Here is a 16,656-nt window from a genome sequence, read left to right as displayed (position 1 = left end):
AGTATGAAAAGAGAACCCCCTGGTGTGTGTGACTAATGGAAACTGTGTTATGCTCTGTCTGTATATGCCAGGCCCCTGTCTGGAATTGTTTCCTGAAATGCAATTAGTAAATATCAACACACACACACTAAGCTTCCTGCCCCTCGGAGGAAATATAATAAGAGCTGCAAAGTTTGCATCTTGACTGAAACTACCCCAAAGTTTGGATATTAATCAGATCGGGAGGCTTGGTCCAGGCCCATCTCCAAAAATAGACAGTCTCATGCACCTTAAATGTAACCCTTGCTGTGCACCAGGGAAGGTCTTATTAATGTTGGTAGTTCGAACCCCTATTACCGCAGAGTTGAGAACCTGAACTTTAACATTAGCCTCCTGTCAAAAATAATCAACATGCAGCTGTTCAGCCTGAATGTAATTCTTTAAACCAAATGTACTAGCGGTTTGTACCAGAACAAACACAGTTCAGGGTTTTGATCCTTTCTCTATGCTCGGTAAGATGAAGGGAATGTTCCACACCACTGGAATAGGCACACTTGGGCTTAAAAGATTGATTGGTTCACTAAATACTGTGGATCTGATCACCCGTTCCCCCCCTCCATCCTTTCTCTGTGGCTCAATGAGCATGTAAACCCCATGGAACAGGTTACATATACATACAAAGGATGTGTTTTTGAATATAAATACTTCAGGGTGTTTCCCTGCATGACTGGATGAAATATGCTTTTTCATTAATGCAATACACTCCAAATTGCATCCTGGGAACAAAGGGGTTAGCTTCAGAACATGGCAACTGATCTTATTTTCTGCTTTCAGCACCATGGGCTTTTCTCTGTTTGGCTCCCTATAAATGTCTAAGACAATCACCACAGCAACTAGGCATTTTAAAGGGCCTGCTCCTTCACTGGTACACATCAGTATGGATCTCTGCCATCGTCCACGAGCTAAGGATCTGGTTCCATGTATATGGTCTGCTTACTTTATTAGCAATCCATAAATGCAGATAATTATAGTTTTCTTTAACAGTTTGCTCCTGATGAGACAGCATAGCTAAATTAACATACATACATGAGAACCTTTTTGTTCTATCTTCAGTGTGGAGTAGTGATTAAAGCAGGGGATTGGGAGGCAGGACTGCTGGGTTCTGTTCCTAACTGGCACAGACGCATGGTGCAGATACTGCAATTATTTTGGTCAGTTCATCTCTGTTGTTGGCCAGAGACACCCATTAGATAAGAGCTCTTCCCCTTCTGTCTTCCCAGCACTTCACGGAGCTCCTGGATGAGTTTTCACAGGATGTCCTGGGCCAGCTCTTGAATGACCCCTTCATGTCTGAGAAAAATGAGATGATGGAAGTGGAGCTGTCCCCAGTATCTCCAGCTCCCCTCATCCAGGCAGAACACAGCTACTCTCTGTGCGGCGACTCTCGCCCCCAGTCTCCACTGACCCACGTTTCGACTGATGACAGCTTCAATGAAGGTAATGGTGATGTGGATGAGTTGATGCTGACCTTTGTGAAAAAAATCACTGTTGTATGCATTACTTATGAATGGCGCAATATTCTAGCTGTACAAGTCTAGGAAGGTAATACTTTTAGTAAAGTAAAATGTGAACATGCACGAGAGTGAACTACAATAACTAAAAATAAATCGGAAGAAGCGTATGGTTTTTAATTTGGTTATAAATCTGCAGACCGCATAAACTAAGATTGTCACCAGGCAGAGAAATTCCACTCAGCTGAAACTACTGATCATGAGCTCCTGGAATTCAACATATTAAAACATGGGCTTATCAAAGGGGAATGAAATTTGAGGGAAGTAGGCTACCAGGTGAGCTTTTTCTTATGAGCATAGAAGAAAGTTAGGGAATCATAAACCGCCCCATCCAAAAATCTTCAAATTAAGCTGCTTAACGCAAGACTTTTAAATCCAGTGCTGAGCACCTGGAGCTATTCAATCTTCAGCAGCATTGAAGAAATAGCCACCTATTTTGGTGCCTAATTTATTAGGGCTGTCAAGCGATTAAAAAATCAATTAGGATTAATCATGCAATTGTGCTGTTAAACAATAATAGAATACCATTTATTTAAATATTTTTGGATGCTTTCTATATTTTCAAATATGTATTTCAATTACAACACAGAATACAAAGTGTACAGTGCTCACTTTATATTTAATTTTGTTTACAAATAATTGCACAATAAAAAACAAAAGAAACAGTATTTTTAAATTCACCGAATACAAGTACTGTGGTGCAGTTTCTTTATCTTGAAAGTTGAACTTACAAATGTAGAATTATGTACAAAAAACAACTGCATTCAAAAATAAAAACATATAAAACTTTAGAGCTTATAAGTCCACTCAGTCCTATTTCTTGTTTGTTTGAGCGATTGGCTGAACAAGTTTGGTTCCAATTTGCAGGAGATAATGCTGCCAGCTTCTTGTTTACAATGTCACCTGAAAGTGAGAACAGGCATTTACATGGCATTGTTGTAGCCGGCGTCACAAGATATTTACATGCCAGATGCACTAAACTTCATATGTCCCTTCATGCTTCAATGAGCATTCCCGAGGACATGCATCCATGCTGATGACGGGGTCTGCTCAATAACGATCCAAACGGACTGACGCATGTTCATTGTCTTCATCTGTGTAAGATGCCACCAGCAGAAAGTTGATTTTCTTTTTTGATGGTTCGGGTTCTGTAGTTTCCACATCAGAGTGTTTCTCTTTTAAGACTTCTGAAAGCATGTTCCACACCTGGTCCCTCTCAGATTTTGGATGGCATTTCAGATTCTTAAACTTTGAGTCAAGTGCTGTAGCTATTTTTAGAAATCTTACATTGGTACCTTCTCTGTGTTTTGTCAAATCTGCTGTGAAAGTGTTCTTAAAATGAACATGTGCTGGGTCATCATCTGAGACTGCTATAACATGAAATGTGGGTAAAACATAACAAGAGACATACAATTCTCCCCCAAGGAGTTCAGTCACAAATTTAATTAACACATTATTTTTTTAATGGGCATCATCGGCATGGAAGCATGTCCTCTGGAATGGTGACCGAACCATGAAGGGACATACGAATGTTTAGCATATCTGGCACATACATACCTTGCAATGCCGGCTACAAAAGTGCCATGCAAACACCTGTTCTCACTTTCAGGTGATGTAAATAAGAAGCAGGCAGCATTATCTCCCGTAAATGTAAACAAACTTTTTTTGTATTGGCCATTAGCTGAAAAAGATGTGGGACTGAGTGGACATGTAGGCTCTAATGTTTTACATTGCTTGTTGGGTTTTTTTTTGAATGAAGTTATGTAACAAAATCTACTTTTGTAAGTTGCACTTTCATGATAGAGAGAGATTGCACTATGGTACTTAGTATTTCAGTTCACCTCATACATTTCTTTTATTGTTTTTACAGTGCAAATATTTGCAATAAAAATAAGTGAGCTCTGTACACTTTGTATTCTGTGTTGTACTAGAAATCAATATATTTGAAAATGCAGAAAACATCCAAAAATATTTAATAAATTTCAATTGGTGTTCTATTTAACAGCGCGATTAATTTTTTTGAGTTAATCGCGTGAGTTAAGTGTGATTAATCAACAGCCCTATAATGTATGTATTTAGGAATTTAATTGCAGTGACCCAGATTTTCAGACTTGGGCATCTGAAGTTAAAGTTCAACATACTGCTGCCATTCACTGGAAATGGGGTGGTGGTGGGGAAGTGAGACAAGAAGCGTCCAGTGTCATTTCTCTGTGGGGTACTTGTAGATGTAAGAATAGAAAAGAACCTCTCTGGGAAATGAAGGTGAGGGGAAGGAAAATAAACCAAAATGTTAGTTAGCTAAGGATTTCAGGAAAAAGATGAGGTAGCAAAAAAGCAGAATGGGTTAATGCTGGAATGAGGTTGATGTAAGAAGGGCTTCTATAAATATATCTGGGGGGGAAGGAACACTAGAGAGGAAGTAGACTCACTAATAAACAAGGAAGGAGATGTAATCAACAGACCAGATTCTCAGCGGGTGGACATGGGCATAGCTCTGATAGCTGAGGATCTGGCCCAGTGATTCTAAAATAGTTGAGATACTGAATTACTTTTAGAAATTAGGCTCATAGGGGGGAAAGAGTTGTGGACAACTGAAGCAGTAATAGAGACCTTGTGAAGATGATTAGACAGTTGTAAATAGGTACAACTCTTATGGGGTGCCTGGGCATAAGGGGAGGGCTGTGGATCAAGGAATGGTGAGCATTAGCAGATTTTCGTAGCGGAGTCGCTGGCACAGGCACTGACTTGCGGAGCAGGGATATGAGGGGAGGGAGGGAGGAGATTCAGCCCTAGCCCGCCTTTTCTGGTTGGGGAAAGCATATATATGTAAAGATGCCAGCAGGTAAGATAGAGCTCTGACAGCCAGTGCCTGGGAAGGAGATACGATAGGACTGTGAATAACTGGTGACTACTGAGAATAAAAGCCTTAACAGACTTTCACTCATAACTGGTTTACATTTCAGGGCTATTTTTGCAATGAAAAGCAGTATAATCATAAGCTGCATTTTTTTTTTTTAAAAAGGGGAGAGACTAGTGCTTAGGTCTATAGCATTAGCAGTCTAAGTTGTTCATAACGGTCACCGAAAACCTGAGTTTCCAAAGATTCTAGTTTTATGGTACTTAACTCTAAAATAACCCAACCATACTTCCTAAAAATCACTCAAAGGCACTGCCTCTCACTGAGGACAACTGAATGAAACCAATGAGTTTCTGGGTGAAACAGTTTTGTGAAATAATCCAAAAATGTTACGTAACAAAAAGCTCCAATTTCACTCATGTTTCCAGGCTGCCTTGTCTGATTATCTTCACGCTCTCTTTATGTGGGAAAACTTCTCTTATGGCCAGAGAACATGCACAAGAAAATTCAGATAGAAAGCGTTTTTTGTTTTGTTTTGTTTTTTTTTGAAGTTGTGATGAAGGAAGAGGTCTGGGCTTTGTTAGCTACCTTTATGGACAAGTCCAGTGAAATTCAATAGGGGTGAAACACCAGAATTTAAATAGGGTTCAAAATATTTGTTAAAAATCTATAGAATTTAATAGACATTCTTTCTATGTAATTCAATAGATGGGTTTAAAAATAGAAAATTAGAAAGCTTTTCATCTGTTAAATTATATAGAACATTCCCATAAGAGCTGTTAAGATCATAACTCTGGAGTGGAGTCACTAGGATGGCTCCATAGTAGCTGTTAAAACAAAAACAGATTGGAGAATACTTGGAGGAAAACTTCTTGCGTTTATGGCTGCAAGATGTAACACTCGGGGGTGTTAAATACATTGACTAAGTGTTGAACTAATTGTCCTGATGACTTTTGGAGGGGGGAAAAATCCAGAGAACTGTGGAAGTACTGGAGGATATGGGGTTAAGAACTGAATTTGTCTCCTATCTTCAATGAAGTGATGTGGGGGTGGAGCACAAGTGCTGATAATTCCTGTCCAATTTTAACTTCAGTCCTTGGGGGAATAATGGGACAAATACTAACAGAGCATCTGCATACGACTAACAGATAACAGGACTAGTATCAGGGGTGAAAGTAACTTAACCGACTTACCTGTACGCAGGGCAGCCGGGGTCCTGGGCAAGGTGGGGTGGGGGTTGGCTCTGGGCCCCCGGAAGGGGAGGGGCCTCAGGCGGAAGGGCCAGGCTGGGGCCAGACTTCCCCAGCCAGCCCTTCAGTGCTGCCTGGACCACGACATCGGGGCTCCGGTGGTGATTTAAAGGGCAGGGGGCTCCAGCCACTGGTGTGGTAGCAGCAGCCATGGCCGGGAGTCCCGGGCCCTTTAAATCGCTGCGGGAGCCCCGGTCCCTTTTAAATCACCGGGCCCTGGGTAGCTGCCCCTTTTGCCCTTTTCCCCCTCCCACCTATCAGCAGCCCTGCCGGTACGGTCAGCTGTGTACCGGCGGTCACTTTCTTACCAGTACACCGTACCGGCTTACTTTCACCTCTGACTAGATTTGTCAAATTCCAGAATAGGTGTTATGAAACAATCTTGCATTTTTCAGGAGAGGCCATAGGTACTTGAAATGTGTGGGGGGAAATCAAGAGATGAGGCCAGATAAGAGGCTGAGTGTAAAGAATATGTAAAAGAATCTCACTCTAAAATATTAGCCCACTGAGCAGATGGCTTGACTCCTACTGCTGTATATTTGCATTCACTCCAGGGAGATGAGTTGTGATCTTACTAACAAGGGAGAAAATTCTGCAGGAGGGGAGCAGAAGCAGGCTAGATAAAAGGCTTCTGCATATACATGCAGAGGGAATCCATAATGATGAGGAAAAGAGAGCTAAGAAGAAAGTAGTACAGGCCAATTGGATCAGATTTTGATATAATTTAAGGATCCAACCCTGTAGAACGGGGCCCTTATTTTATAAGACTTCACGTGGGGCAGCGTGACACTCTCCTCAGGAAACCCAGAACTGTAAGCCATGGTGTAGCCCGTGTGCCTCAGCAAGTGAGAGCTTTGCTGCTGCTAAACTGTGTCAGCTTTCTGACGCTCCAGCCTGTCTGCCTCACTGGCAGACTCCTCCAGTCTCTGCCAGGCAAACCCTTGCCTTGCAGGTAACAATCAGTGAACCCCAGTTCCAGAGTTTCCCCAGAGACATCTCCCTGCAGTGTCCGGTCCCCCTCACTGGGACGCTCACAGAAATTGCGTAGGTGGCTGCCTCCAAAGAGAGAGAGCACACACCAACCTGTTAGTGTAGCTGAGGACTCCCACTTTACCTCAGTATAACCGCTCCGAGATGGTTTTGTAATCAAACAAGAATACATTTATTAATACAGAACACAGATTTAAGTAATATCAGGCAAGAATAAAAGATAGAAAAGGGTTACAAAGAAAACAAAAAACACGCTTTCTAGTGCCTAAAACTTAATTTGAGCAAGCTATAGCTTTGCCTAAAACAGTTTCTCACAGCAAATTTTCAGCAGCTCCTGCCTTTCAGGCCAAGAGATCTACTGTTCACAAGCTCAGAGGGTGCTGTTCTCAATGTCCCCTAAGTGATGAACATATGTATAGCCATACTGGGTCAGACCAAAGGCCCATCTAGCCCAGTATCCTGTCTTCCGACAGCAGCCAATGCCAGGTGCTTCAGAGGGAATGAACAGGACAGATAATCATCCAGTGGTCCATCCCGTCGCCCATTCCCAGCATCTGGCAAACAGAGGCTTGGGACACCATCCCCATCCGTATCATATCCCCCTTTAGTTGTCTCTTTTCCAACCTGAAAAGTCCCAGTCTTATTAATTGCTACTTATATGATCCATCTAGTGATGGATCACTAGACTGTTTGTGCCCCCCTTATGTTTCCCAAAGTCCATTGTCTTGGCCTCGAGCCAGGAAGACTTCCTGGGGGTGCAGGTTGTCCCCTGATGTGCTTACTAGGTTGTTTCCTCAGCTGCTTGGTAGCTTAATTGCTTGATTTACCTTTATGTGTAAATGTACATTCATTGTCTATGGCTTTCAAAGATTGATCCAGACAGGTAAATACACATTCCTTTGTCTATGATAGGCTTGTTTATCAAGTCTGCCCCCAAAACATATTTTAGGAACAGATTTCTAGCACACATACATAACTCTTTACACACCATCCATCCATCACGCAATGATATTCATAACCAGCGTGTCACCAGTTTTTATGTGATATCTTACTCAATACGCTTTTACAGTACAATAATATTGTATACAATCAGTTGATTCAATTGGTTATTCTTTGGAATTCAGACCTTCTTTTCCACCCTGGGGTGTCTGGACCATGATGTGTCTCACAGATGCTTTTCTGTTTTGTGGGTGAAGACAATAACTTAACATGCTTTTTTTTTTTAAAAAAACCAAAAAAAAAACCCCCAAAAACCCTTTAATACACTGTCCTAGCAATAAGCATTTACGGCTCAACCCTGCTAGGTCCTGAGTGCCTTCTACTCCCGCTGAAGTCAGTGTGTGCTGACTGTGGGGAGAAGAGTAGGAACATTGTTGGATGAGACCCTTAGCCTGTAACACTAAGGGTACGTCTATGCTGCACAACCTTTACGGCAGTGTGTGGGGTACATATGCTGCATGCTCCCTAGCACAGGTATAGATAGCAGTGTAGATGGTGAGGCACAGCTTAGGTGAATAAAGACATGCCCGAACCCTTAAGGTATGTACCCAACACAGCTCTCTACATACCCAAGTAGTGCCTCTCCCCTCTATGTTGCTGTTTTTAGCTATGTAGTGTCCTGCTGCCAGAGCAGTTCCCCTCCTGGAATGGGTTACCTAGGCAGGTGGTGGAATCTCCTTCCTTAGATTTTTAAGGCCTGGCTTGACAAAGCCCTGGCTGGGATGATTTGGTTGGCGTTGATCCTGCTTTGAGCAGGGGGTTGGACTAGATGACCTCCTGAGGTCTCTTCCAACCATGATATTCTGATTCCTCAGGGGAAGGTTCTGACACGAGGGAAGCAGTGGGGAAAAGCCACCAGCACCGCCCTGCCGCTGGAGCTTTTCCCCGCTGCCTCCCTGCCAAACAGAACCTTTTTCCCACTGCTGTGTGTAGCTACACACTACAGCCTAGATGCAGCCTGCTTTTCACTGGGGGGCATAGCTGCATGTACCCTGCACACTGCTGCCAGGGGTGTGCAGTGTCGATGTAGCCTAAGGGGAAGTATCCTATGTACTTTCAAAGGGAAGCAGTAACTACCAGCTACAGTCATTGCACCACAAGTAACCATTCAAAATGTAAGCGGGGGTATAGTCCTGCTATTGTGGGGAACTTTCCTGGCTTCTGCACTACCCCAGTTAGGTGGGCTAGCGAAAGGATCTGAGTCCTCGCTCCCAGTTCCTTTACCCAGTGGCCTCCCTGCCCTTGAGGACTCCCCTTCCGCTCTCCTGTCTGGCAGAGTCATAGAATCATAGAATAACAGAGTTGGAAGGGACCTCTGGAGGCCATCTAGTCCAACCCCCTGCCCAGAGCAGGACCAATCCCAACTAAATCATCCCAGCCAGGGCTTTGTCAAGCCTGACCTTAAAAACTTCTAAGGAAGGGGATTCCACCACCTCCCTAGGTAACGCATTCCAGTGTTTCACCACCCTCCTAGTGAAAACGTTTTTCCTAATATCTAACCTAAACCTCCCCCACTGCAACTTGAGACCATTACTCCTTGTCCTGTCATCTGCTATCACTGAGAATAGTCTAGATCCATCCTCTTTGGATAAACCTTTCAGGTAGTTAAAAGCAGCTATCAAATCCCTCCTCATTCTTCTCTTCCGTAGACTAAACAATCCCAGTTCCCTCAGCCTCTCCTCATAACTCATGTGTTCCAGTCCCCTAATCATTTTTGTTGCCCTTCGCTGGACTCTTTCCAATTTCTCCACATCCTTCTTGTAGTGTGGGGCCCAAAACTGGACACAGTACTCCAGATGAGGCCTCACCAATGTCGAATAGAGGGGAACGATCACGTCCCTCGATCCGCTGGCAATGCCCCTACTTATACACCCCAAAATGCCATTGGCCTTCTTGGCAACAAAGGCACACTGACTCATATCCAGCTTCTCTTCTCTGCAGAACTGCTGCCTAGCCATTCGGTCCCTAGTCTGTAGCGGTGCATTGGATTCTTCCGTCCTAAGTGCAGGACTCTGCACTTGTCCTTGTTGAACCTCATCAGACTTCTTTTGGCCCAATCCTCTAATTTGTCTAGGTCCCTCTGTATCCTGTCCCTACCCTCCAGCGTATCTACCACTCTTCCCAGTTTAGTGTCAGCCGCAAACTTGCTGAGGGTGCAATCCACACCATCCTCCAGATCATTAATGAAGATATTGAACAAAACCGGCCCCAGGACTGACCCTTGGGGCACTCCGCTAGATACCGGCTGCCAACTAGACATGGAGCCATTGATCACTACCCGTTGAGCCCGACAATCTAGCCAAATTTCTACCCACCTTGTAGTGCATCCATCCAGCCCATACTTCTTTAACTTGCTAACAAGAATGCTGTGGGAGACCGTGTCAAAAGCTTTGCTAAAGTCGAGGAATAACACGTCCTTGTAACCCCAACAAGGCTGGGCCCAGGATTCCTGGGGGGCTTGACCCCCAACCCTGCTGTGGTCACCTAAGACAGGGGCTAGGGTGTCCCCACTCCGGGGTACTCTCTCTGCACTGGGCACTTCTCTGACCCACTGACCATTACATACAAGTTAAAGCAAATGCAAGTTATTTAATCAACAATTAATTTTAAAAAGAATAAGAAAAAATGGGAAAGGTGAAAGGAAACACATCAACCTGCTCTGTGGCAGGGAACATCACAAACAGTGTCTCTGGGATGTCAGGGCAGTTCAGTCTCCTCCTTGTAAGTCCCCGGCCTTTTTCTCAGGCCCTGGCTCTGCTGCAGGGATGCTGTGGGCTGGACACTTGCTCTGGTGGTGGCCACGCGCTCTCAGGCTCTAAGTGGTAGGACCCTTCTTCCCAGTGTCGCCCCCGCCCTGTCGGGGTTACGATCCAAGCCTGGCCTGCAGAGCCTCTTGGCTGAGGCGTCTCTGTGCTGGGCCCGCTGCCCAGGGTCCCCCTCGCTCTCCCCAGCTGCTCATTGCACCCAGCTCCGGATTGCTCTAGCCCCAGCTCCGCCACTCTGTCTCCGCTGCTCTGCCTCCCGGGCTGCTCTTCTGGCCCCTCTGGCTCTGGTTGCTGCAGCTCTGCTCCCAGGACAGGGTCTGCTCTCTCTGGATCTGGCACAGCTCTGCTCCCCAGCTCAGCTCGGGCCCCTGCTTTCTCCTTCGCTCAGCCCCACTCTGTCTGACCCAGGCAATTCAAGCTCACACGGAGGATGGGACTTTCCTGGCCTCCTGATTCCCTGATTAGCCTGCCCGCCCTGCCATTCAGGCTGACCTGGAGCATTGGCCTCTCCCCATTGTTCCTGGGGACTATCAGTCTCAGGGTCCTGATTTCCCATAGATCCTTCCCCTTTTAGTACTAGGAGCTAGCAACTAAAACACCCCCACTGAATGTTAGTAAGGGGGCAACAGTCCCCTTACATATAGCTCATGCCTTGCCACGCATTACTTTACCAAGGCTGCTTATTAAATTATCGTATATACTCGATCATAAGCCGGTTAGTTTATAAGCCGACACCCCCCACCCCCAGGATGGATAAGTAAAAATGGCAAATTTTTATGACCCATTCGTAAGCCGACCCTATAATTCAGGGATCGGCAAACTTTGGGTCCCAGCCCATCAGGATAAGCTGCTGGCAGGCCAGGATGGTTGGTTTACCTCGAGCGTCCGCAGGCACAGAGGTAAACCGAAGTAAACAAAATGTCCCGCCCACCAGCGGCTTACTCTGATGGGCTGGAACAGCAACTGGTGGGGAAACATTTTTTGGGGGAAAAGCTGGGGGTCAGGGGAGTAACCCCTATGACCACCCCTGACATGACCCCACCCCTAACCCAGGACCTCCCCACATGACCCTTCCCTGTGTAACCCCTCCCTGCCCTAGCCCGGGACCCCCACACTCCTCTCCCCTTCCCACCTTACCTGGGGTGTGCCAGGGGAGGATGTCTCTGGCCTGGCTGGAGCTGTTCTGGCTGGCCGGGTGGCGTGGCCGCAGCTTGCTCTGGTGGGTGGGGCTGGGTGGCACAGCTGCTTCGGAGGCTGGGGGGAGAGCAGCATGGCCAGAAGCGGAGAGACTCTGGCTCCGCCTCTTCCCTTCTGGCTCTGTTGGCTGTGCTGCCTCTCCTTGCCCCCTCTTGTTGGTGCGGGGGGGGGAGGGTGCTGTGTCCCACCTCCCCCTCTCTGTACCTGTTCATAAGCTGACTCCCTTCTCTGGTGCTTCCCTTTTTTACTAAAAAAAATTCTGCTTATGAACGAGTATATACGGTAAATGTTCTGATATATATTTGGCTGTAAACTAACTTCCTGAGCTTCTTTTTATTTAGTTGTTTTTAACTTAATGTATTTTAATTATGTAATTCTAGTGGATCTGCTACTTAACATTCCGTTACCACTTATGTATTATTTTTACTTGAATTGGGAGTGGGCAGGTGACTGTTAAATCCCTTGCTGAAGGCCCCCGGCCTTATGGTGAATCATAGCTCTGGTGAATCATTAAATATAATGTAGCTGCTCCATGGGAGGACACCTGCATAAAAGGCATGGTGGGGGTGGTGGAGGTGGAGAGGTTAAGCCACGATGTAGAGGGTTTTTTTTTTCTTTCCCCACATCCAATTTCCTAAAGGATAAAGTTGCCTTTTTTAAATATCCTTGGGAATTGAAGCTTGTTGCCCTAGTAACAGAGATTCTAATTTAATTTCACTGGAAATCGTGTTGCCGTTCTAGCAGCAAGTGACAAACTCTGAATAGAGATGGAGTGAAGAGGAGGAAGCCCCCTCTGCCCACCCACGTGGGGAGAGGGTGGCAGAGTTCATACTGAATTTCTGCTGGAGGGAATCCCTCCATCGGGCTATCAAAGAGCCTTTGGTGATTGGCCTCTCCAATTTGAGGCAGGGTCCCTGGTAAGTGTAGTACACAGGGAGGGACTTGTGTGCAGAGGTTTCTGCTTCACTGTGTGTATCAGTTCAGGACCACTAGGTTTACGTCTATGAACTGCAAATGGGGACAGAACCAAACTGAGCTCAAACATGCTGCTTTAGAGCCTAAGGTATGAATCCAAAAGTTCTTGTTCTATGAACAGATTACGCAGATATATCAGAAATGTTTCTCATAGGGAGTAGTGATGATATAACACCTAGCTCTTACATAACGGGTTTCATCCATAGTTCTCAAAAGGTTTTACAAAGGAGGTCAGTATCATTATCCTCATTTTACAGATGTGGAAACTGAGCAATGAAGTGACTTGCCTAAGGTCATTTAGCAGGCCCGTGGCAGACCCCAGGAATAGAACCCTGAGTCCTAGTCCAGCGCTCTAACCACTGGGACACACTCAAGATGAGGTGAAGTTAAAGAAAAGTAGCGCATTTGGTGTTTTGTGAAAGGTTTTCACAATTTACATTTAGAAGATATTGAGGAATCTACTCCTGTTTTTAGCTGAAACCAAGGCTCCAAAGGTATTCCTGGTCCACAACATTCACATCAAACATGTCTTTTAATTTTTGTCTTAAATTAGAATCATAGAATATCAGGGTTGGAAGGGACCCCAGAAGGTCATCTAGTCCAACCCCCTGCTCGAAGCAGGACCAATTCCCAGTTAAATCATCCCAGCCAGGGCTTTGTCAAGCCTGACCTTAAAAACCTCTAAGGAAGGAGATTCTACCACCTCCCGAGGTAACGCATTCCAGTGTTTCACCACCCTCTTAGTGAAAAAGTTTTTCCTAATATCCAATCTAAACCTCCCCCATTGCAACTTGAGACCATTACTCCTCGTTCTGTCATCTGCTACCATTGAGAACAGTCTAGAGCCATCCTCTTTGGAACCCCCTTTCAGGTAGTTGAAAGCAGCTATCAAATCCCCCCTCATTCTTCTCTTCCGCAGACTAAACAATCCCAGCTCCCTCAGCCTCTCTTCATAAGTCATGTGCTCTAGACCCCTAATCATTTTTGTTGCCCTTCGCTGGACTCTCTCCAATTTATCCACATCCTTCTTGTAGTGTGGGGCCGAAAACTGGACACAGTACTCCAGATGAGGCCTCACCAGTGTCGAATAGAGGGGAACGATCACATCCCTCGATCTGCTCGCTATGCCCCTCCTTATACATCCCAAAATGCCATTGGCCTTCTTGGCAACAAGGGCACACTGTTGACTCATATCCAGCTTCTCGTCCACTGTCACCCCAGGTCCTTTTCCGCAGAACTGCTGCCTAGCCATTCGGTCCCTAGTCTGTAGCGGTGCATTGGATTCTTCCATCCTAAGTGCAGGACCCTGCACTTATCCTTATTGAACCTCATCAGATTTCTTTTGGCCCAATCCTCCAATTTGTCTAGGTCCTTCTGTATCCTATCCCTCCCCTCCAGCGTATCTACCACTCCTCCCAGTTTAGTATCATCTGCAAATTTGCTGAGAGTGCAATCCACACCATCCTCCAGATCATTTATGAAGATATTGAACAAAACCGACCCCTGGGGCACTCCACTTGACACCGGCTGCCAACTAGACATGGAGCCATTGATCACTACCCGTTGAGCCCAACAATCTAGCCAGCTTTCTACCCACCTTATAGTGCATTCATCTAGCCCATACTTCCTTAACTTGCTGACAAGAATACTGTGGGAGACCGTGTCAAAAGCTTTGCTAAAGTCAAGAAACAATACATCCACTGCTTTCCCTTCATCCACAGAACCAGTAATCTCATCATAAAAGGCGATTAGATTAGTCAGGCATGACCTTCCCTTGGTGAATCCATGCTGACTGTTCCTGATCACTTTCCTCTCATGCAAGTGCTTCAGGATTGATTCTTTGAGGACCTGCTCCATGATTTTTCCAGGGACTGAGGTGAGGCTGACTGGCCTGTAGTTCCCAGGATCCTCCTTCTTCCCTTTTTTAAAGATTGGCACTACATTAGCCTTTTTCCAGTCATCCGGGACTTCCCCCGTTTGCCACGAGTTTTCAAAGATAATGGCCAAGGGCTCTGCAATCACAGCCGCCAATTCCTTCAGCACTCTCGGATGTAACTCGTCCGGCCCCATGGACTTGTGCACGTCCAGCTTTTCTAAATAGTCCCTAACCACCTCTATCTCCACAGAGGGCTGGCCATCTTTTCCCCATTCTGTGATGCCCAGCGCAGCAGTCTGGGAGCTGACCTTGTTAGTGAAAACAGAGGCAAAAAAAGCATTGAGTACATTAGCTTTTTCCACATCCTCTGTCACTAGGTTGCCTCCCTCATTCAGTAAGGGGCCCACACTTTCCTTGGCTTTCTTCTTGTTGCCAACATACCTGAAGAAACCCTTCTTGTTCCTCTTGACATCTCTTGCTAGCTGCAGCTCCAGGTGCGATTTGGCCCTCCTGATATCTTTCCTACATGCCCGAGCAATATTTTTATACTCTTCCCTGGTCATATGTCCAACCTTCCACTTCTTGTAAGCTTCTTTTTTATGTTTAAGATCCGCTAGGATTTCACCATTAAGCCAAGCTGGTCGCTTGCCATGTTTACTATTCTTTCGACTCATCGGGATGGTTTGTCCCTGTAACCTCAACAGGGATTCCTTGAAATACAGCCAGCTCTCCTGGACTCCCTTCCCCTTCATGTTAGTCCCCCAGGGGATCCTGGCCATCTGTTCCCTGAGGGAGTCGAAGTCTGCTTTCCTGAAGTCCAGGGTCCGTATCCTGCTGCTTACCTTTCTTCCCTGCGTCAGGATCCTGAACTCAACCAACTCATGGTCACTGCCTCCCAGATTCCCATCCACTTTTATATTATAGTATTAATATAAATTATAATAAATTAAAAATTATAATATAATTATAAAATTATAATTATAATTATAATATAATTATATAAATATAATATATTATAATTTATAATAATTTTTTTATAATTATATAATTATAATTATATTATATTTATATAATTATATATCAAATTATAGTAGTTGAATGATTATACTGATTATTATTATTATTGTACCTGCAATAATATTTATTACATGGGGCCAATTCATTTCTGATATGAGTCCAACAAAGTGGCACACACCAGGGATGAATTTGGCCCACTATTAGGAGTATTTAAACATTTTTCCATGACTTAAAAAATTAAGACCTGCAACTATAATTTATATGGATAGATCTTCAAGAAGGTCTAAGTTTTTTAAATAACCTCCAAATTTAGACCCCACTGCTGCAAGCACTTAAGGACATACGAAACTTCACTTATGTGAGTAGTCCTATTGACTTCACATGAGTAAAGTTAAGCATAGGTTTAGCTGTTTGCAGGATCAGGGCCTTATTCAACACTGCATTTTCCTCTTTCATAATTCTTTAAAAGTTCACTCTATGCAAAATATAATAATTTCTTTCCAGAACCTTTTCTGTATATTTGTAGGTTATCTACAAAACTGCATGTTCTTTGAAAGCTTCAATCCAAAAAGGTCTAGTAATATGAGTGCAACGCATAGCGTAGCTATTTTGCAGCATATGTGCAAGGGATGCCTGGTGTCTGTCTGTCTGGAATTTTCAGAATCTGTGATGGAATTAAATTCTGCATAAAAGTTGTAAACTACACTGAGTATCTTCAGGACGAATCTGTAAAAATAATTTTTTATGTATAGATCTGTGAACCTTTTACTTAACCTTTGCTGACTATATTCTGGTGCTTTTCTAAGTTGATGAATAAGGAGCAAAGCATAAGAACCTGCTGCATTCCACCTAGACAGCACACATATGCCTGGGGAGATATGTAGACAATAGCATGAAAATAGCAGCTATGTTCCAGGAGTTGATGAGCTTATGCCAAAGTGTTGGCTTCCTGCGTTGCCGTTTATTTCAACCTTAACCATGAGCCCTGGGTTTGGGGAACTGTTGCAGAGGCTTCCCATGAAGGTAGGATTCTGAATAATTTCTAAGCGGGAGACGTTCCTGTGTGGGGCATGTGGATAGAGGCTCTCACAGCATATTAAAATCTTAGTCATAGACTTTAAGGTCAGAAGGGACCATTATGATAGTCTAGTCTGACCTCCTGCACAATGTAGGCCACAGA

At 44.7% G+C, this 16,656-nt stretch overlaps 1 protein-coding gene across 1 annotated transcript in view; it reads left to right on the top strand.

Annotated features, from left to right (window-relative positions):
* CREB3L2 (cAMP responsive element binding protein 3 like 2) overlaps positions 1-16,656 on the top strand; it is a 127,243-nt gene that overhangs the window by 62,492 nt on the left and 48,095 nt on the right. Inside the window, exon 2 of the mRNA XM_074939923.1 lies at positions 1,260-1,476. Within this exon, the coding sequence (XP_074796024.1) occupies positions 1,260-1,476 (217 nt within the window). The remainder of the gene's footprint in view (positions 1-1,259; positions 1,477-16,656) is intronic.

The sequence above is a fragment of the Natator depressus genome, chromosome 1, assembly GCF_965152275.1.
Source record: "Natator depressus isolate rNatDep1 chromosome 1, rNatDep2.hap1, whole genome shotgun sequence".
Taxonomy (NCBI): Eukaryota; Metazoa; Chordata; order Testudines; family Cheloniidae; genus Natator; species Natator depressus.
Note: the sequence above shows the minus strand (reverse complement) of the source record. Positions and strands in the feature narration are given on the sequence as shown.